At 41.0% G+C, this 22,969-nt stretch overlaps 1 protein-coding gene across 24 annotated transcripts in view; it reads right to left on the bottom strand.

The window, feature by feature from the left end:
• The window catches only part of LOC108887501 (uncharacterized), a 63,880-nt gene that overhangs the window by 5,678 nt on the left and 35,233 nt on the right, over positions 1 to 22,969 (bottom strand). For 3 of the 24 annotated variants that reach the window (XM_051071716.1, XM_051071714.1, XM_051071709.1), the window contains exon 8: positions 20,675 to 20,743. In XM_051071716.1, coding sequence (XP_050927673.1) covers positions 20,675 to 20,743 — 69 coding nt within the window. Of the gene's footprint in view, positions 1 to 8,662; positions 9,776 to 10,027; positions 10,097 to 10,259; positions 10,289 to 10,360; positions 10,454 to 10,668; positions 10,765 to 11,166; positions 11,266 to 11,519; positions 11,784 to 11,925; positions 12,262 to 12,501; positions 12,826 to 17,696; positions 17,948 to 18,266; positions 18,716 to 19,427; positions 20,423 to 20,674; positions 20,744 to 21,243; positions 21,273 to 21,355; positions 21,449 to 21,685; positions 21,782 to 22,223; positions 22,343 to 22,969 lie in introns of those variants that run through there. The other 21 variants (XM_051071717.1, XM_051071710.1, XR_007813589.1 and 18 more) reach the window with 18 other exon arrangements.

Raw genomic sequence — 22,969 nt, 5'->3', positions numbered from 1 at the left:
TGAGCTTTGGCTAAAAGGCACCTCCCCTCCACAACAGGCCTGACCTCCAGAGAGGTTGGAGTAAAACCTCCAGAGAACAGGAAGCCCACTCCACCACTAAGGGTGGTGTTATGGCTTAAAATCACTTCTCCTTCCCATTCTCTGCTCCAGTCGGCCTCATTCCCAACATCACTGTGTGTTTCTTGTAAAAACAGGACATCAATGTGTTTCATTTTAGCCATTTCAAACACTACTGCTCTCTTCCGTGATTCTCTGGCACCATTAACATTCAGACTGCCTACTTTAAAAACATCCATAATGATGAAGATGTTAAGAACAAGACTAAAAACAATCAAAGAAATAAATAGAAATAAAATCTGTTCTTTCATCATCATTAAGAGACGAGTTGTTTTCTGACTTTAATGATCAGTTTTTTCAGTGTGAATATTTCCTGGTCTGTCAGCTCTGACTCAGCTCTGTGTTTGATGATATATCTGGCTGACTTATAGAAACCCTGCATGTCAGGGAAGTACTGCTCTAACATAAGATTCCTCATCCCTTTGGTCTGCTGCAGAAAGGACTTGAGTGTATTTGCAGGATAGACCTGAGCAGCAGCCTGCTGAGTGTGAGACAGGTCACTGCTGTCAGACACACAGCCTTCAGTGTCACTGCTGTCAGACAGAGCTGCTCTGTTCTCTGCAGCACTCGCTTTACCTGCCAGACGTCCGGCTTTACCCCCGACCTCCACGCTCACCATGTTTCTCCTCTTACTGCGCTGTTTAAGAGGAGCAGACTTCCCCCCAGCCTCACAGGCCTCCATCTCCTCAGCCTCAGCCCCTGTGTTCTCCTCACACAGCTCACCTGTTACTTTACCTGCCTCACATGACTCACCTGTCACCTCACCTACCTCTCCTTTCTTACCTGCTTCACCCTGGTCACCAGCGACCTCAACTCCTTCACACAGCTCATCTGTTACTTTACTAACCTCACCCAACTCACCTACAGCCTCACCTGCCTCTTCCACCTCACCTGGTTCACCCACCTCCCCAAGTTCACCTGCCCTTTGGTTTTTCATGCCCACTTCACCAGGAACCTTACCTGCCTCTCTCCCTACACCTGTTTCACCCACAGCCTTCACCAAATCACCAGCCACTTCATCTGAAGTATCACCTCTCACCCTAGCCTTACCTGTCACCTCACCTTTACCAGTCACCTCACCCGTTTCACCTCCCACCTCCTCCTCACCACTCACCTCAGTGCTCTTTTCAACCTGGCTCTGCATCTCTGTAGCCTGTTGTTTCTCTGCAGCTCCTGCATCTTTCCCTCGCACCGCGGCAGCGGTCACCGCAGCCGCACGCCTCGCCGCCGGAACGGGTCGGCCAACGGCAGCGGCAGCGGCCACCGCCCGCCCCGCCGCCGGAGCGGACGGTCCAGCGGCAGCAGCGGCGCCAGCCGCGCTCGGGGGGACAGGGGGGAAGCGCGGTTAGGACAGGCCTTGATTAAATGTCCCTCTTCACCACATCCAAAGCATTTTACAGAGGATGATGTTGCAAACAAAATGTAATCAAAGTCGTCCACACGGACTCGGAAGCGGTAATCAAACTCTTCATTCTTGTTGTTAAGCAGCATGAAGAGCTGCCTGCGGTGAGACACCACGTGTCTCAGCAGGGGAGACTTACAGCCCGATAGCACTTTCCTTATCGGGGACACCACCTTCCCATGTCTCGATAGTTCTTTGATCAGGAACTCATCACTTATAAAAGGTGGCACGTTTGACAAAGTGATTTTTGTGGCCGGCTGTGTCAGTGGGATCACCGGCTCAAACATCCCATTCACCGTGATGCCCGTCTCCACCAACCTGTTCACCTGTTCCACCTTTTCCAGGAACAGAACCACCGCACTGTTCATACGAGCAGCGGACTTCACAGAGCCGTGCCCGATTATTTCCCCCACAGCCAGTGCTACCTCCTCCACACTGCACGGAGAGCCAGCTCCGGTTTTAATACCGTGCTTCCTGTCAGCCTGGAGAAGGCGCTGCTGGACGCCATGCTCAGCTCCTCAGAGCGAGGCTGACAAACAAAGAACAAACAAACAAACACTAAACTAACTGAGAGAAACCAACAAAAACGAAATTAAACTAGAACACCTACATTCATAAACACGCACCACCGAAAATAATACAGAAAAATGAAACAGAAAGAGAGAAAATACTCAATTTCATCCAACTCCTCCGCTCACACTCCAAAACACACTCAGAGAGAGAGAGAGAGAGAGAGAGAGAGAGAGAGAGAGAGAGAGAGAGAGAGAGAGAGAGAGAGACATTACCTTGTGGTTGTGGATTGTTGTTTGCAGATGTTGTGTAGTTTTTTCCTCCTGATGTCCCTGGTTTGATTGTTGTTCTCACTCCACTTCCATCCTCACCTGAACAAATACAATGTGAACAGTGAGAAAACACCTCATGTTAAAATGTGACAAAGTAAACTTCAAATCCCTGAAATAAAGAAAAGTTCTGTGTGATTTTATTCACAAGGTTGAAATGATTCAAACAGCTCATCATATTCTCACCTGTTTTCTCACCTGAGCTCTGAGAGCTGAAGTTAAACTGCTGCACTTTTCCAGAGTCAATATCTGTCACTTTACACTTCAATAACTCATCATAGTTTATGATAAAGAGACATAAAGCTGATAATACTGTGAAGAGGATTACAACTGTTTAACAAAGCCACTGATGGAGTGAATGAGAGAATATCTCCACCCACAGCCGAGAGAGAGAGAGAGAGAGAGAGAGAGAGAGAGAGAGAGAGAGAGAGAGAGAGAGAGAGAGAGAGAGAGAGAGAGAGAGAGAGAGGTTCAGTCTCTACCTTGTGGTTTTGTTGGGTTAACGTTTGTGGAGGTTTTTTTATTTGTCCCTTCTGATGTTCTCTCTCTCATGGTTGCTGTTGTTGTTGTTGCTGTAGTAGTAGCAGTAGTAGTAGCAGCAGTAGTAGTAGTAGTAGTAGCAGCAGTAGTAGTAGTAGTAGCAGTAGTAGTAGTAGTAGTAGTTGTAGTAGCAGTAGTTGTTGTTGTTGTTATTGGATCATCTGAACAAATAAAAGTTAATAAACTGTTCAGTGAAAACATACTTCATGTTTAACATCTGCAACAAACACATGACAAACAATGGTTCAATATTCAAACTTCACATCTGTCAAATGAACAATGATGTGTGTAATTATACATGTCAGTTTGAAATGATTTAAACAGCTCATCATATTCTCACCTGTTTTCTCCTTTGAGGTCTGAAGGCTGAAGATAAAATGCTCTGCTTTTCCAGTGTCTGTATCTGTCACTTTACACTTTAATGCATTGTAATTCTGAATCTCATTCAGGTGAGATGTTTTAATGTTCACAGAGGCTGAACAGGAATGATGTGATGTCTCCATTACTGTGAAATCATCCTTCAGCCACTCTACTGTGTATTTACAGCCTCCATATGGAAACACAGAGCAGGTCAAGTTGATCTTATCATCGTCCTCATGTTCAGTCACTGGTGAAGATGGAGATATTGTGAGAGAAAGACAACAAGAGTAAAATGAACTTCATCACTGTAATCAGAATTATTGTAATGTTTCAGTATTTTGTTCTAACAAGACAGTTTGAGCTGAAAACATTATGATGGAAATACTCACTGGTAACAACAGACAGAACAACCTGAGCATCTGGACCTTGTTGTCCTGATCTGTCAAACTGTCTGCAGGTGTAATAACCAGCATCCTCAACTGTGACCTTCTTTATAACCAGAGAACAGTTCTCTGTGACACTCAGTCTGTCTGATTTAGATTTGGCTGCTCTGTGAATCTTCCCAAGTTCAAACAGAGTTACTGTTGATCTGCTTCTTGAATCAGTGAAGATCCAGGTAGAACTGTCACATTGATCCTGATCATCTCTCACATTTTCACAATGTAAAGTGACTTCATCTCCAACTCTGACAGTGAAGACTGAAGGGTTTTGTCCATTTGCTGCTGTTGACAAAGAGAGAAATATGAAAAATGAATTGAAATAAAAATCTGACTTAATGTGACAGTAATTTTAGATCCAATAGAAATTTACAAATGTGTCTCGTCCTTGGTTTCAAAGAGTCCATTAAACTCACTCACAGTCTAGACTGTCTGATTAAACAAGACAATCCATAATAAAGTACCATGAGTAATATTAATGCAGTTGTGTGATGTTGATTTAATGTGTGTTCCATGTGTCCTTACCTGTAAACTGAAGCACCAGGATCAGAAATAAAGACATTTGAATCCATGTGAATTCAGCCATCATGTTTCTCTGTCTCTCTCCTACTTTGTCAGTCTCTTGTTCTCAGACTCTCAACTGTCAAAGTCTGTGAGGTGGTTTATTCTTAAAGATGAATTCAGCCTCTACTTCCTGTGATGAGTGACGTGTCACTTCCTCATGGTGACTTCAGTCTGTGTTTGCTGTTTTTGTCAGGTATTAGCTTGTCATCTCTTGTACATATTAAAAACATAAAAAAACCCTCTTCAGGTCAAAATGTAAAATCAGCTGCTACACAGACTAAACTGCCTTAAACACTATTTATTAATATCACCACCACTAATGCACAACACTGCACTGTGCAAATCAACAGGTTCACACTGTGTCTGGTCTCACGGTCTATTTGCAGCATGTTAAACCACAGGTCCTGTTGTTCACAGTGAGAACAACAGCAGCAGAGCTCTGGAGGTGTTACCCTCTAATGATTACCTGATGAACACTGTCTATTTGTGCCATGTAGCACGTTAGACCACATGAAAAGAAGAAAAGGAGGGCTGTGGGAGCTGAATGTGTAAATAACTGTCTGCATTAATGCAGCTCTTCTTTTCTTTCCACAGTGTTTATCAGAAACAGACAGGATTCATGGTGTTTGACAGCTCACATGAACAGACAGGTGAAGAGTCAAACTCCTCGTCCTCCAGAATCTGACTCTTGATGTTCATGGTGCAACATGGTGATACTGTAGCAGCTGGAAAGATCACAGATAAGATGATATTTTACTGGTCTGAGGCATTGTGTGGTTGTTTAGAAATGGTTTGTTATGAGGAACTATCTACTGCAGTTCTGTGCATTTTCTTGTCATTTTGGATTTATTCATATGTTGTTTAGACGAATGTCAGAGCCCAGTGCAAACAGAGCTGTCCAACCCAACAGAGGGAAGAGGTGAGAGAACAGGAAGTGGAGAGCTGAGCAGAGACGAGCCTGTAGTGTGGTCTGAGGTTCAGTGTTGTGATCTGTGTGTCTGACAGAGAGAGAGAGAGAGAGAGAGAGAGAGCAGCTCCTCACCTCAAACACCTTCTACCTGATTCTTCCTGCTTTTAGAAACAGACAGTTTGGCCTGTCCCACCACAAAGTTTAACAGCTCACACTTCTTTACATTCATTTTGTTGCAGCCAGCAGCAAAAATAAAAACACTTTCACACCAACTCTCACTACAGTGAAAAACTGTTTCTGGTTCTTGGCAGAAAGGACATTTACTGGACACTGTGGGATTGATGTTAGAAACAAAGCTGTTGACAGCCAGCGCCCCCTGCTGGATCCTCCACTGCACATCACCTGATCTCTTGTTTAACATCAGTTGCTCCTTAATCAGAGCCTCCTCCAGAGGCCAAAACAGTGAAGATGCAGGTTCCAGTCTGTTCCATTTAAAAAGAGTCAATGTTCTAAAAAGTCTCTGATAAAATGGAGGCAAGTCTCACATTTAATTATAAAACTACAGTTCATTAAAAACAAGGATGCATCTAAACCTGAACCTCTCTCCTTAAAATGCTGCTCATTATTTGTTTCCAGACCACATCATCATTTCCTGTGAGGTAACGTTGGATAAAGTGTAATCTAAAAGCTGCTACTCTGCTGCCCAGGTAAAGTTCACTGATGAACCATGATGAACTGCACTTTCTGTAACAGACCAGCAGGGGGCTCCATACATTTGAACCTGTGCCAAAGAGTTGATGCTGCCAGATTATTCATGATCAGGACTTTGTTTGTTTGTCTTTTCATCATCATCCACTTAAATCACAATGACTCTGTTCATCCCAGCAGCTGATTTAACGCTGCCATAACCAAAAACTTTCCCCACTGCCACACTAACAGTCCTCCACTGAGCAAGAGAAAGCAGTGGAGATCTTAACACCATGCTTCTTGATCAGATTGCTCAACTCCTTAAAAGATAAGATAAGATGAGATAGACTTTATTTATCCCCAATTTACATTTTACAGCAGCAAAAGACAAGAGTGACAAAAATTGAAAAAGAAAAGATAACAATTAAAAAAAGACACAGAAGGGTAAAAAAAATTAAAGTGCAGCAATCAGCATTAAAGGTCTCTGTAATAAACAGAAAAGTGCAGTTTGTAATATAGGAAAATGGTGATAATCAGTGAGGTAGATGAAGAAGTATGTGCAAATAAAGTGACCAGAAAGTGGAGTCCAGATTGCAGGTTTATTGTTGGGTCAGACTGGTGTTGTACAGTCTGATGGCTGTTGGAGTAAATGACCTGCGGTAGAGCTCCTTCTTGCACTGTGGATGCAGCAGTGTTTTACTGAAGGAGCTACTCAGGTCTCCCAAAGTCTCATGCAGGGGATGGGAGAGGTTGTCCATGATAGACGTCAGCTTGGCCAACATCCTCCTCTCACCTACCTCTTCAATGGAGTCCAGAGAGCAGTCCAGGACAGAGCCGGCCCGTCTGACCAGCTTCTTCAGTCTCTTCCTGTCTCTCTCTGAGCATCCACTGCTCCAGCAGACCACTGCATAAAAGATGGCAGAGGCCACCACAGAGTCATAGAAAGTCCTTAGCAGTGACCTGCACACTCCGAAGGACCTCAGTCTTCTCAGCAGGTGGAGACGACTCTGGCCCTTCTTGTACAGGGCGTTGGTGTGGTGAGACCAGTCCCAGGTATTTGTACCCCTTCACGATCTCAATGTCCAAACCCTGGATGTTCACTGGTGCAGTGAGAGGTGACTTCCTGCTGAAGTCGATCACCACCTCCTTCGTCTTTCTGCGGTTGATGTGCAGATTGTTCTTACAACACTAGTCGACAAAGTTAGTGATGACCTCCCTGTACTCCAGATCGTTCCCCTGAGACAAACCCAACAATGGCTGTGTCGTCGGAGAACTTCTGGAGATGGCAACTGTCAGTGTTGTGTCTGAAGTCCGATGTGTACAGGGTGAAGAGGAAGGGGGACAGTACTGTACCCTGCGGGGTCTCCATGCTGCAGACCACCACATCAGACAGACAGTCTTGAAGCCTCACATGCTGTGGTCTGTTGGTGAGGTAGTCGGTGGTCCAAGCAGCCAGGTTACAGTCCACTCCAGCTCCTTCCAGCTTCCCCCTGAGCAGAGATGGTTGGATGTTGCTGAATGCACTGGAGAAGTCGAAGAAGGTGACCCTCACAGTGCTCGCAGTGTTCTCCAGGTGTGAAAGGCATCTGTGCAGCAGGTAGATGACAGCGTCTTCCACACCAATGCCAGGTTTGAAGGCGAACTGAGGGGATCCGTCACATCACTCACCAGGTGTTGGACGTGGCTCAGGACGATCCTCTCCATTGTCTTCATCGGGTGACAGGTTAGGACTACTGGCCTGAAGTGTTTCGATTCACTGGGATGTGCAGTCTTTGGAACTGGGACCACGCAGGATGTTTTCTCTCCAGACGGAGGCTCAAGTTGAAGATGTGCAGAAAAACCCCACAGAGCTGATCTGAACAGTCCTTGAGCAGTCTGGCACTGATGCCATCAGGGCCCGTAGCCTTCCTCACCTTGATCATCCTAAACTTCCTTTTAGGCCTCTCCAGACCTCTCTGGTGTTCTTCCCCTGAAGGCGCTCCTCCAGCTTCCTCCTGTAGCTGTCGTTGCCCCTTCTTATCTCCCTCCTCAGCTCCTTCTGCACCCTCTTCATCTCCTCCTTATTCCCAGTGTTAAAAACCTGCTTCTTCTCGTTCAACAGAGTTTTTAATTCTGGGCTCACCCAGGGTTTGTTATTGGAGAAACACAGCACCTTCTTTGTAGGCAGGAAGTTTATGTAGTCCGTGATGCAGGTAACACTGAAAAAACACTGACTGACCATAAACACACACACACACACACTCCTTAAGACCCTAAACTCCCCATATACACACCACTACCAGTAAAACACCTACACACTATTTACAACATTTACAGAAAAAGAAAAAAGGTAGAAACACACTCGTGACTGCTCAGCCAGTCACTCCCTCCATTCAGAGAGAGAGAGAGAGAAAACAACAACAAACATGATAAAGTTGAATATAAAAACTTTATTTGCAAATGTTGTCATCATCAGCCATAACAAAGAGAAGATTATTACAGATTTCATTAAGACTCAAAGTCTGTTAAAGCCAAATACATACACATACAACACACATAAGGACACACATGTTAACACCAGCATCATAAACTATGATGCTGGTGGACCTTGCATCTGGAATTTAAAGAAGTTCAATAAGACATGAATTTCCAAGTAAAAAAACAAGAACTCTGACAAAGTACAATCTAGTGTAGAGAACAGAAACACAACAACACAAACACTGCATCATACATCAAGATCCAAACACTGTCATGAGAAAGGTTTGAAACTAAAGCTCTTATTAAGGCCTGTGGGCTCCACAGTATTGAGCCTGTCAATCCAAAACATCACCTCCTCTGATGAGCTCGACTTTTTCAAGGCCAGTGAATCAACAACACATCCACTATTTCTGTATGTCTCATCATCTTCAGCATATTAACACAGGAATCTAATGTAATGTAACAGAAACAAACATTCAACAACCCAGACAAAAAGATGCAACAATGAAACAAGAAGAAAATAACTGTTATAAGGGAACTAAACATTAGGATTGAAAGTCCATTATTTCACTCACAGTAGTTGTCTTTGTTGTCTTGGTTGGTTTGGAGGGAAAAGGGCCTGCAGGCCAAAGGAGGAGGGGTTATAGAACTTCCTGGGTGTGGCTAATAGGCTGAATTCAAAAATTCAAAAACAACCAATCACATGCATCCACATACACATCAGCCAATGGGGCTCTTATAAGGATGGGTTGAGTTTATGGTCATGTGACTTCAGGCCAATCGTTGTAAGGCCTTCATTAGTTACCACAAACCAATACACAGAAAAACACTTAAAACACTAAAAACTAAAATATAATTCATACTCAAAATATGTTAAACCATTCTGTAAATAATTTACAACAAATCAGAGAAAATGTGGACATGAGTAAAATATTTCATGAACAGATTTAAAAATCCTCATTGTGCCAATGTGGGGACACAGTATGAAGAGTACAGTTTATATCATGTCTGTTCCCCTTTTTCACACTGTTCACCTCTAGATGGCGTCTCAACTCTCTCAATGACTTCATGTCTCATACAGCTGATACTGTTAAACACTGAATAAGATTCAGACCCTGTGTCCACTGTAATGGACATCAGTTATCAGCCAGTTATAATGTATTGATTTAACATTTTGTAACTGTGTCGTTATTTTACCAAAACTAAGCCAAGAAAAGAAACAATATGAGAAACTATTAAGATCATCCTCATCATAACTCTTAACATTTTAAATCTATGAGCTAAACAATCATGCAGTTGTTATAAAAATATAATGCTATATTTAATAAGTAACATGTTATTTGTTTGGATAGTTGATATTAGCATAGATGTTGTAGGGATCAATGGAGGCTCCAGCAGAAGAGGAGGAGGCTTTCACAGTGCTGTTGGTCACTGCACCACCTTCACCATCATCACCCTGAACCTGGGAGGAAACAGTACAACACATAAACTTAACACGACATCAGCTGACAGGAGTTCAGGAAGTCCTGATGTTTCTGACATCTAACAACTGAAATGTTCACTTTTCTGCAGCTTTTATCTGCTGATCAGATGATGAAATATGTTGTGAAGTTGACATGTTGGTCTGATGGTGGCGCTGCTGTGTAGTGAGGGCTTCACAAAGAACAAAAAACAAAAAATCAAATCATCTGGTATAACCAATCAGACAGCTTACCCGAGCTTTACTCTTGGTCTTCTTGGTGTAGCTGATGGAGGCGTAGGAAACACCACGTTCACGATCAGTCTACACAGTGAAGACAACATCATGACTGTGAATTAATACTGAACTAATAATTAGTTCAGTAACTAACTAACAGTTAATAATGAGAAACAAAGACCACAAACCCCACTTCCATTTGTAAAACCATAACTGTATTAACATGTGATCATTCAGATTTAAAACTCACCATGTTTCCATCCGTCTGTCTTTGGTTCCCTGAAAAGAAAAAAGAGTTGAGGTGAGAAAGTTTATTTTTCATCTTAATGTTTCACCTGTTAATGTTCTCACCTCTAGTTTTCTTCCATCTGACGAACACAACAACAGATATTATGAGTGCTGCTAAACCTCCAGCTACAACGATGAGCCACCACCACCACCAACCTGGAGAGAGAATTTAGAAGAGATAAAAATAGTCAGTGGTGTTGTGATGATGAGCTGTTTATGATCATGTTCATTTACTGTCTCTGTATCTGTAATATTTTAACTGACAAACATCAAATGTCTGTTATTATCAGGCAGAAATGTTTTTCCTGTATCAGACATATCTCCTCCCACAGAGAGAGAGAGAGAGAGAGAGAGAGAGAGAGAGACATTACCTTGTGGTTGTGGATTGTTGTTTGCAGATGTTGTGTAGTTTTTTCCTCCTGATGTCCCTGGTTTGATTGTTGTTCTCACTCCACTTCCATCCTCACCTGAACAAATACAATGTGAACAGTGAGAAAACACCTCATGTTAAAATGTGACAAAGTAAACTTCAAATCCCTGAAATAAAGAAAAGTTCTGTGTGATTTTATTCACAAGGTTGAAATGATTCAAACAGCTCATCATATTCTCACCTGTTTTCTCACCTGAGCTCTGAGAGCTGAAGTTAAACTGCTGCACTTTTCCAGAGTCAATATCTGTCACTTTACACTTCAATAACTCATCATAGTTTATGATAAAGAGACATAAAGCTGATAATACTGTGAAGAGGATTACAACTGTTTAACAAAGCCACTGATGGAGTGAATGAGAGAATATCTCCACCCACAGCCGAGAGAGAGAGAGAGAGAGAGAGAGAGAGAGAGAGAGAGAGAGAGAGGTTCAGTCTCTACCTTGTGGTTTTGTTGGGTTAACGTTTGTGGAGGTTTTTTTATTTGTCCCTTCTGATGTTCTCTCTCTCATGGTTGCTGCTGTGGCTGTTGTTGTTGTTGCTGTAGTAGTAGTAGTAGTAGTAGTAGTAGCAGTAGTAGTAGTAGTAGCAGTAGTAGTTGTTGTTGTTGTTGGATGTGAACAAATAAAAGTCAATAAACTGTTCAGTGAAAACATACTTCATGTTTAACATCTGCAACAAACACATGACAAACAATGGTTCAATATTCAAACTTCACATCTGTCAAATGAACAATGATGTGTGTAATTATACATGTCAGTTTGAAATGATTTAAACAGCTCATCATATTCTCACCTGTTTTCTCCTTTGAGGTCTGAAGGCTGAAGATAAACACCTGAACTATATTACTGTAAATATCTGTCACTTTACACTGCAATAATTTGTAATACTGATCAGTCAGGTGAGATGTTTTAATGTTCACAGAGGCTGAACAGTAATGATGTGATGTCTCCATTACTGTGAAATCATCCTTCAGCCACTCTACTGTGTATTTACAGCCTCCATATGGAAACACAGAGCAGGTCAAGATGATCTTATCATCGTCCTCATGTTCAGTCTCTGGTGAAGATGGAGATATTGTGAGAGAAAGACAACAAGAGTAAAATGAACTTCATCACTGTAATCAGAATTATTGTAATGTTTCAGTATTTTGTTCTAACAAGACAGTTTGAGCTGAAAACATTATGATGGAAATACTCACTGGTAACAACAGACAGATCAACCACAACATCTGGACCTTGTTGTTGTCCTGATCTGTCAAACTGTCTGCAGGTGTAAAGACCAACATCCTCAACTGTGACCTTCTTTATAACCAGAGAACAGTTCTCTGTGACACTCAGTCTGTCTGATTTAGATTTGGCGTCTTTATGAATCTTCCCATGTTCAAACAGAGGTACTGATGATGTGGTTCTTAAACCAGTGAAGATCCAGGTAGTTCTGTCACATTGATCCTGATCGTCTCTCACATTTTCACAAGGTAAAGTGACGTCATCTCCAACTCTGACAGTGAAGACTGAAGGGTTTTGTCCATTTGCTGCTGTTGACAAAGAGAGATATATGAAAAATGAATTGAAATAAAAATCTGACTTAATGTGACAGTAATTTTAGATCCAATAGAAATTTACAAATGTGTCTCGTCCTTGGTTTCAAAGAGTCCATTAAACTCACTCACAGTCTAGACTGTCTGATTAAACAAGACAATCCATAATAAAGTACCATGAGTAATATTAATGCAGTTGTGTGATGTTGATTTAATGTGTGTTCCATGTGTCCTTACCTGTAAACTGAAGCACCAGGATCAGAAATAAAGACATTTGAATCCATGTGAATTCAGCCATCATGTTTCTCTGTCTCTCTCCTACTTTGTCAGTCTCTTGTTCTCAGACTCTCAACTGTCAAAGTCTGTGAGGTGGTTTATTCTTAAAGATGAATTCAGCCTCTACTTCCTGTGATGAGTGACGTGTCACTTCCTCATGGTGACTTCAGTCTGTGTTTGCTGTTTTTGTCAGGTATTAGCTTGTCATCTCTTGTACATATTAAAATGTGTTTATGTTCAGTGCATTTCACTGACCATCTTATCTACAGTGATTTACAGTGAGGACAACAGTAGATCATTTCTTGATCAGGTTTATTCATCATCACCACTAATGCACAACACTGCACCATGCAAATCAACAGGTTCACACTGTGTCTGGTCTCACGGTCTATTTGCAGCATGTTAAACCACATGTCCTGTTGTTCACAGTGAGAACAACAGCAGCAGAGCTCTGGAGGTGTTACCCTCTAATGATGACCTGATGAACACTGTCTATTTGTGCCATGTAGCACGTTAGACCACATGAAAAGAAGAAAAGGAGGGCTGTGGGAGCTGAATGTGTAAATAACTGTCTGCATTAATGCAGCTCTTCTTTTCTTTCCACAGTGTTTATCAGAAACAGACAGGATTCATGGTGTTTGACAGCTCACATGAACAGACAGGTGAAGAGTCAAACTCCTCGTCCTCCAGAATCTGACTCTTGATGTTCATGGTGCAACATGGTGATACTGTAGCAGCTGGACAGATCACAGATAAGATGATATTTTACTGATCTGAGACCTGTTGGTTCCTCATTGTGTCTCTGAAGTCATTTGTTTTCTGAGAACTGAGGCGGAGCTGTTTTGGTGAGAATATGACGACAGTAGCAGAGATCTGGAGGTTTTACCCTCTAATGACCAAATATACATCTGAAACACAAAGTGCTTCACACACTGATGAGTGTCTGAACTGTCTTTGATTTCCTGGAGGTGGAGCATCAAGTTCCCACACTCCCACTTTGAACACATGTAGCAGCAGCTCTGTTCATGTTGATTAGAAATGGTTTGTTATGAGGAGCTTTATGCAAAATTATATATATATATATATATATATATAGCCCAGTGCAAACAGAGCTGTCCAACCCAACAGAGGGAAGAGGTGAGAGAACAGGAAGTGGAGAGCTGAGCAGAGACGAACCTGTAGTGTGGTCTGAGGTTCAGTGTTGTGATCTGTGTGTTTGACAGAGAGAGAGAGAGAGAGAGAGAGAGAGCAGCTCCTCACCTCAAACACCTTCTACCTGATTCTTCCTGCTTTTAGAAACAGACAGTTTGGCCTGTCCCACCACAAAGTTTAACAGCTCACACTTCTTTACATTCATTTTGTTGCAGCCAGCAGCAAAAATAAAAACACTTTCACACCAACTCTCACTACAGTGAAAAACTGTTTCTGGTTCTTGGCAGAAAGGACATTTACTGGACACTGTGGGATCGATGTTAGAAACAAAGCTGTTGACAGCCAGCGCCCCCTGCTGGATCCTCCACTGCACATCACCTGATCTCTTGTTTAACATCAGTTGCTCCTCAATCAGAGCCTCCTCCAGAGGCCAAAACAGTGAAGATGCAGGTTCCAGTCTGTTCCATTTAAAAAGAGTCAATGTTCTAAAAAGTCTCTGATAAAATGGAGGCAAGTCTCACATTTAATTATAAAACTACAGTTCATTAAAAACAAGGATGCATCTAAACCTGAACCTCTGTCCTTAAAATGCTGCTCATTATTTGTTTCCAGACCACATCATCATTTCCTGTGAGGTAACGTTGGATAAAGTGTAATCTAAAAGCTGCTACTCTGCTGCCCAGGTAAAGTTCACTGATGAACCATGATGGACTGCACTTTCTGTAACAGACCAGCAGGGGGCTCCATACATTTGAACCTGTGCCAAAGAGTTGATGCTGCCAGATTATTCATGATCAGGACTTTGTTTGTCTTTTCATCATCATCCACTAAAATCACATCGACTCTGTTCATCCCAGCAGCTGATTTAACGCTGCCATAACCAACAACTTTCCCCACTGCCACACTAACAGTCCTCCACTGAGCAAGAGAAAGCAGTGGAGATCTTAACACCATGCTTCTTGATCAGATCAGTCAACTCCATAAAAACACTGACTGACCACAAACACACAAATTCAAGACCCTAAACTCCCCATATACACACCACTACCAGTAAAACACCTACACACTATTTACAACAATTACAGAAGCAGAAAAAAGGTAGAAACACACTCATGACCGCTCAGCCAGTCACTCCCTCCATTCAAAGAGAGAGAGAGAGAAAACAACAACACACATGATAAAACTGAAAATAAAAACTTTATTTACAAATGTTGTCATCATCAGCCATAACAAAGAGAAGATTATTACAGATTTCATTAAGACTCAAAGTCTGTTAAAGCCAAATACATACACATACAACACACATAAGGACACACATGTTAACACCAGTGTTTAACTAAGTCAACTGCAATGTTCTCCTCTGTACACTGAGTGTCACTGTTGCAGCTTCTACTCACAGCTAAACTTTGCATCTGGAATTTAAAGAAGTTCAATAAGACATGAATTTCCAAGTAAAAGAACAAGAACTCTGACAAAGTACAATCTAGTGTAGAGAACAGAAACACAACAACACAAACACTGCATCATACATCAAGATCCAAACACTGTCATGAGAAAGGTTTGAAACTAAAGCTCTCATTAAGGCCTGTGGGCTCCACAGTATTGAGCCTGTCAATCCAAAACATCACCTCCTCTGATGAGCTCGACTTTTTCAAGGCCAGTGAAACAACAACACATCCACTATTTCTGTATGTCTCATCATCTTCAGCATATTAACACAGGAATCTAATGTAATGTAACAGAAACAAACATTCAACAACCCAGACAAAAAGATGCAACAAGGAAACAAGAAGAAAATAACTGTTATAAGGGAACTAAACATTAGGATTGAAAGTCCATTATTTCACTCACAGTAGTTGTCTTTGTTGTCTTGGTTGGTTTGGAGGGAAAAGGGCCTGCAGGCCAAAGGAGGAGGGGTTATAGAACTTCCTGGGTGTGGTTAATAGGCTGACAGGTGATTTCAGGGAAGGCTGGGTATCTAAACTTGTGATTTAACACATTGAATCGTCCAAATTTCCAGTTGTGATGATTGTTGTGTGATCAGAAATACAGACTTTAGGAGCTGTGTTGATTTGAGATGATATTTAACAGCAGTGGACTCATTTCTGTGGTGAGTTGATGTTGATCAGTGTCTGACAGAAGCAGAAGGGTCTCCAACGTTTTCATAGTTGACTGGACCATCATCTTCATCTTCATCATTATTCACCTGTGAAAACAACACAGTGTCGACTTCAGCTTCAACAGGAAAAATCCAGCTTTATTCAACTTTTTGTTTCAAACAGTTTCATGTGTGAATGTTGTCACCTTTACTTCTTGTCCACACGTTGACTGTAACAACAGATATTATGAGTGCTGCTAAACCTCCAGCTACAATGATGAGCCGCCACCACCAACCTGGAGAGAGAATTTAGAAGAGATAAAAATAGTCAGTGGTGTTGAGATGATGAGCTGTTTATGATCATGTTCATTTACTGTCTCTGTATCTGTAATATTTTAGAAATGTTGTTGCTCTGACAGTCGTACTTTAACAAAAGAGGAGAGAGAGAGAGAGAGAGAGAGAGAGAGAGAGAGAGAGAGAGAGAGAGAGAGAGAGAGAGAGAGAGAGAGAGAGAGAGAGAGGTTCAGTCTCTACCTTGTGGTTTTGTTGGGTTAACGTTTGTGGAGGTTTTTTTTATTTGTGCCTTCTGATGTTCTCTCTCTCATGGTTGCTGCTGTGGCTGTTGTTGTTGTTGCTGTAGTAGTAGTAGTAGTAGTAGTAGTAGCAGTAGCAGTAGTAGTAGTAGCAGTAGTAGTAGTAGCAGCAGTAGTAGTAGTAGCAGTTGTTGTTGTTGTTGTTGGATCATCTGAACAAATAAAAGTCAATAAACTGTTCAGTGAAAACATACTTCATGTTTAACATCTGCAACAAACACATGACAAACAATGGTTCAATATTCAAACTTCATATCTGTCAAATGAACAATGATGTGTGTAATTATACATGTCAGTTTGAAATGATTCAAACAGCTCATCATATTCTCACCTGTTTTCTCCTTTGAGGTCTGAAGGCTGAAGATAAACACCTGAACTATTTTACTGTAAATATCTGTCACTTTACACTGCAATAATTTGTAATACTGATCAGTCAGGTGAGATGTTTTAATGTTCACAGAGGCTGAACAGGAATGATGTGATGTCTCCATTACTGTGAAATCATCCTTCAGCCACTCTACTGTGTATTTACAGTCTCCATATGGAAACACAGAGCAGGTCAAGATGATCTTATCATCGTCCTCATGTTCAGTCACTGGTGAAGATGGAGATATTGTGAGAGAAAGACAACAAGAGTAAAATGAACTTCATCACTGTAATCAGAATTATTGTAATGTTTCAGTATTTTGTTCTAACAAGACAGTTTGAGCTGAAAACATTATGATGGAAATACTCACTGGTAACAACAGACAGATCAACCACAACATCTGGACCTTGTTGTTGTCCTGATCTGTCAAACTGTCTGCAGGTGTAAAGACCAACATCCTCAACTGTGACCTTCTTTATAACCAGAGAACAGTTCTCTGTGACACTCAGTCTGTCTGATTTAGATTTGGCGTCTTTATGAATCTTCCCATGTTCAAACAGAGGTACTGATGATGTGGTTCTTAAACCACTGAAGATCCAGGTAGTTCTGTCACATTGATCCTGATCGTCTCTCACATTTTCACAAGGTAAAGTGACTTCATCTCCAACTCTGACAGTGAAGACTGAAGGGTTTTGTCCATTTGCTGCTGTTGACAAAGAGAGATATATGAAAAATGAATTGAAATAAAAATCTGACTTAATGTGACAGTAATTTTAGATCCAATAGAAATTTACAAATGTGTCTCGTCCTTGGTTTCAAAGAGTCCATTAAACTCACTCACAGTCTAGACTGTCTGATTAAACAAGACAATCCATAATAAAGTACCATGAGTAATATTAATGCAGTTGTGTGATGTTGATTTAATGTGTGTTCCATGTGTCCTTACCTGTAAACTGAAGCACCAGGATCAGAAATAAAGACATTTGAATCCATGTGAATTCAGCCATCATGTTTCTCTGTCTCTCTCCTACTTTGTCAGTCTCTTGTTCTCAGACTCTCAACTGTCAAAGTCTGTGAGGTGGTTTATTCTTAAAGATGAATTCAGCCTCTACTTCCTGTGATGAGTGACGTGTCACTTCCTCATGGTGACTTCAGTCTGTGTTTGCTGTTTTTGTCAGGTATTAGCTTGTCATCTCTTGTACATATAGAGATTTTGTTTTATTGTTTAAAAAAAAGAAACTTCAGGTCAAAATGTAAAATCAGCTGCTACACAGACTAAACTGCTTTAAACACACTATTTATTAATATCACCACCACTAATGCTCAACACTGCAGCGTGCAAACCAACAGGTTCACACTGTGTCTGGTCTCACGGTCTATTTGCAGCATGTTAAACTACATGTCCTGTTGGTCACAGTGAGAACAACAGCAGCAGAGCTCTGGAGGTGTTACCCTCTAATGATGACCTGATGAACATCAGAAAAACAAGTGGTTAACACGTTGGTGAACGTCTGACTGAACTATCTTTAAATTCCAAGCATCAGGTTCCCACACTTCTATTTTTGAACACCTGTAGTAGCAGGTCAGTTCATGTTGATGTGTTAAATGATTTGGTACTTTTTTGCAGAATCAAACACTGATCAGCCACAACATTAAAACAACTAACAGGTGAATTAAATAACATAGATTATCTTGTTACAATACAATGTTCTGCTGGGAAAAATTGGTCCTTTTCCATGTGTCACATACCTAAACATTGTTGCAGACCAGTCACAAGCAAAGGCAGTTCTCTGTGGCAGTGGCCTCCTCCAGCAGGACAACGCTCCCTCCACACCACAAAAATGACTCAGAAATGGCTCAAAGAACACGACAAAGAATCCAAGGCATCAACCTCCAAACTTCCCAGATCCCAATCCAAATCTGTGAGATGTGCCTGAACAAACCAGATCAATGGAGGCCCCATGGCTGATGAGATTCAGCCACAACATGAACAGAGTAAAGAGAAAGGTGTTATCAAGACAATGACCTGATTGAACACAGGTGAGCAGCAGACTGCTCCCAAAAGGCCTGTGTCCTCCCAAACAGCCACAAGGGCCGAGTAAAAGAACAAGAACTCTGACAAAGTACAATCTAGTCTAGAGAACAGAAACACAACAACACAAACACTGCATCATACATCAAGATCCAAACACTGTCATGAGAAAGGTTTGAAACTAAAGCTCTCATTAAGGCCTGTGGGCTCCACAGTATTGAGCCTGTCAATCCAAAACATCACCTCCTCTGAAGAAGTCGACTTTTTCAAGGCCAGTGAAACAAAGTTAAAATAAACTGATGAGACATGTTGGTGGTTCAGTGGTCAGTGAGGTCTTAGTTTCTGTTCTGCACCTTTACTTTGCATTGAATGAGTAATGGGAAATGTTTAGGTGTGAATGTGGACACAGCAGCAGAGGTCTGGTGGTTTGTTCTGATGATTAAAACTTTAAATTTGGAAAACCTACAGCGCTGACAGAAACAGTCAAAAGACAAACAGGTAATTGTGGTGAAATGATCACCTGATTCCAAAGAAGAAATTTACCAGTAGAATTAGATTTTTCCTGAAAATCAGTTGAGGCTACAAAAAGGTTTGACTCAACCTTGTTAAAAACCTGCAGGCCTGCAGACAGTGCTGTCTCTTTACCTTCAGTGAGCAGTTACGTCTGTGGTGACGTGAGCTTGTGGTTTGGTTGGTCTGTCTATTAGTTCCCATTAAAGAGGTCAAAACTCCAGCAACACTTGTAGTTTATAGAACAACTTTATTGTCAGACCAGCATGTTCCAGCTTGTGTCCTTCATCAAAGTCATTCTAATAACATACTACAGATAACATTTAGATAAGGAAGCTGTAAAGTAGAAAAATTCAAAAACAACCAATCACATGCATCCACATACACATCAGCCAATGGGGCTCTTATAAGGATGGGTTGGGTTTATGGTCATGTGACTTCAGGCCAATCGTTGTAAGGCCTTCATTAGTTCCCACAAACCAATACACGGAAAAACACTTAAAACACTAAAAACAAAAATATGATTCATACTTAAAATATGTTAAACCATTCTGTAAATAATTTACAATAAATCAGAGAAAATGTGGACATGAGTAAAATATTTCATGAACAGATTTAAAAATCCTCATTGTGCCAATGTGGGGACACAGTATGAAGAGTACAGTTTATATCATGTCTGTTCCCCTTTTTCACACTGTTCACCTCTAGATGGCGTCTCAACTCTCTCAATGACTTCATGTCTCATACAGCTGATACTGTTAAACATTGAATAAGATTCAGAGCCTGTGTCCACTGTAATGGACATCAGTTATCAGCCAGTTATAATGTATTGATTTAACATTTTGTAACTGTGTTGTCATTTTACCAAAACTAAGCCAAGAAAAGAAACAATATGAGAAACTATTAAGATCATCCTCATCATAACTCTTAACATTTTAAATCTATGAGCTAAACAATCATGCAGTTGTTATAAAAATATAATGCTATATTTAATAAGTAACATGTTATTTGTTTGGTTACTTGATGGTAGCATAGAGGTTGCTGAGATCAATGGAGGCTCCAGCAGAAGAGGAGGAGGCTTTCACAGTGCTGTAGGTCACTGCACCACCTTCACCATCATCACCCTGAACCTGGGAGGAAACAGTACAACACATAAACTTAACACAACATCAGCTGACAGGAGTTCAGGAAGTCCTGATGTTTCTGACATCTAACAACTGAAATGTTCACTTTTCTGCAGCTTTTATCTGCTGATCAGATGATGAAATATGTTGTGAAGTTGACATGTTGGTCTGATGGTGGCGCTGCTGTGTAGTGAGGGCTTCACAAAGAACAAAAAACAAAAAATCAAATCATCAGGTATAACCAATCAGACAGCTTACCCGAGCTTTACTCTTGGTGTTCTTGGTGTAGCTGATGGAGGCGTAGGAAACACCATGTTCAGGATCAGTCTACACAGTGAAGACAACATAATAACTGTGAATTAATACTGAACTAATAATTTAATTTCATTCACATCAAATCCAGTTGAATCTGTTCTTTGTTCTTCTTCTCTGTTGAAGGACAAAGTTAGATTCAAGAGTCTCTGCAGGGTTTAAGCTCAGTCCCTGTAGAAATACAGTTTAGTAACATTCAGTCATTGTGTTTCCTGAAAGCACATCACAGTGAACACAACACAAGCAACATCTGAGTACGACGTAAAGATAATGTGATGAATGAGATGGTGAAACATCTTCAGCATCTTATACTCCCAACAATTAACTGACCCTCTCTTCTGCAAACACTGACTGTTTTTCTACTGTGAAATCACTCATGTTTCTTATTTCATCGATTCTTTCAGGTGTAAAACTGCACAGTTAATTTAATAATGAGAAACAAAGACCACAAACCCCACTTCCATTTCTAAAACCATAACTGTATTAACATGTGATCATTCAGATTTAAAACTCACCATGTTTCCATCCGTCTGTCTTTGGTTCCCTGAAAAGAAAAAAGAGTTGAGTTTAGCTTTTACAGTGAAAGTTTATTTTTCATCTAAATGTTTCACCTGCAAATGTTCTCACCTCTAGTTTTCTTCCATCTGACGAACACAACAACAGATATTATGAGTGCTGCTAAACCTCCAGCTACAACGATGAGCCACCACCACCACCAACCTGGAGAGAGAATTTAGAAGAGATAAAAATAGTCAGTGGTGTTGAGATGATGAGCTGTTTATGATCATGTTCATTTACTGTCTCTGTATCTGTAATATTTTAACTGACAAACATCAAATGTCTGTTATTATCAGTCAGAAATGTTTTTCCTGTATCAGACATATCTCCTCCCACAGAGAGAGAGAGAGAGAGAGAGAGAGAGAGAGAGAGAGAGAGAGAGAGAGAGAGAGACATTACCTTGTGGTTGTGGATTGTTGTTTGCAGATGTTGTGTTGTTTTTTCCTCCTGATGTCCCTGGTTTGATTGTTGTTCTCACTCCACTTCCATCCTCACCTGAACAAATACAATGTGAACAGTGAGAAAACACCTCATGTTAAAATGTGACAAAGTAAACTTCAAATCCCTGAAATAAAGAAAAGTTCTGTGTGATTTTATTCACAAGGTTGAAATGATTCAAACAGCTCATCATATTCTCACCTGTTTTCTCACCTGAGCTCTGAGAGCTGAAGTTAAACTGCTGCACTTTTCCAGAGTCAATATCTGTCACTTTACACTTCAATAACTCATCATAGTTTATGATAAAGAGACATAAAGCTGATAATACTGTGAAGAGGATTACAACTGTTTAACAAAGCCACTGATGGAGTGAATGAGAGAATATCTCCACCCACAGCCGAGAGAGAGAGAGAGAGAGAGAGAGAGAGAGAGAGAGAGAGAGAGAGAGAGAGAGAGAGAGAGAGAGAGAGAGAGAGAGAGAGAGAGGTTCAGTCTCTACCTTGTGGTTTTGTTGGGTTAACGTTTGTGGAGGTTTTTTTATTTGTCCCTTCTGATGTTCTCTCTCTCATGGTTGCTGCTGTGGCTGTTGTTGTTGTTGCTGTAGTAGCAGTAGTAGTAGTAGCACCAGTAGTAGTAGTAGTAGTAGTAGTAGCAGTAGTAGTAGCAGCAGTAGTAGTAGTAGTAGTAGTAGTTGTTGTTGTTGTTGTTGGATCATCTGAACAAATAAAAGTCAATAAACTGTTCAGTGAAAACATACTTCATGTTTAACATCTGCAACAAACACATGACAAACAATGGTTCAATATTCAAACTTCACATCTGTCAAATGAACAATGATGTGTGTAATTATACATGTCAGTTTGAAATGATTTAAACAGCTCATCATATTCTCACCTGTTTTCTCCTTTGAGGTCTGAAGGCTGAAGATAAAATACTCTGCTTTTCCAGTGTCTCTATCTGTCACTTTACACTTTAATGCATTGTAATTCTGAATCTCAGTCAGGTGAGATGTTTTAATGTTCACAGAGGCTGAACAGGAATGATGTGATGTCTCCATTACTGTGAAATCATCCTTCAGCCACTCTACTGTGTATTTACAGCCTCCATATGGAAACACAGAGCAGGTCAAGTTGATCTTATCATCGTCCTCATGTTCAGTCACTGGTGAAGATGGAGATATTGTGAGAGAAAGACAACAAGAGTAAAATGAACTTCATCACTGTAATCAGAATTATTGTAATGTTT

This window comes from Lates calcarifer, linkage group LG7_1, assembly GCF_001640805.2.
Source record: "Lates calcarifer isolate ASB-BC8 linkage group LG7_1, TLL_Latcal_v3, whole genome shotgun sequence".
Taxonomy (NCBI): domain Eukaryota; kingdom Metazoa; phylum Chordata; class Actinopteri; family Centropomidae; genus Lates; species Lates calcarifer.
Note: the sequence above shows the minus strand (reverse complement) of the source record. Positions and strands in the feature narration are given on the sequence as shown.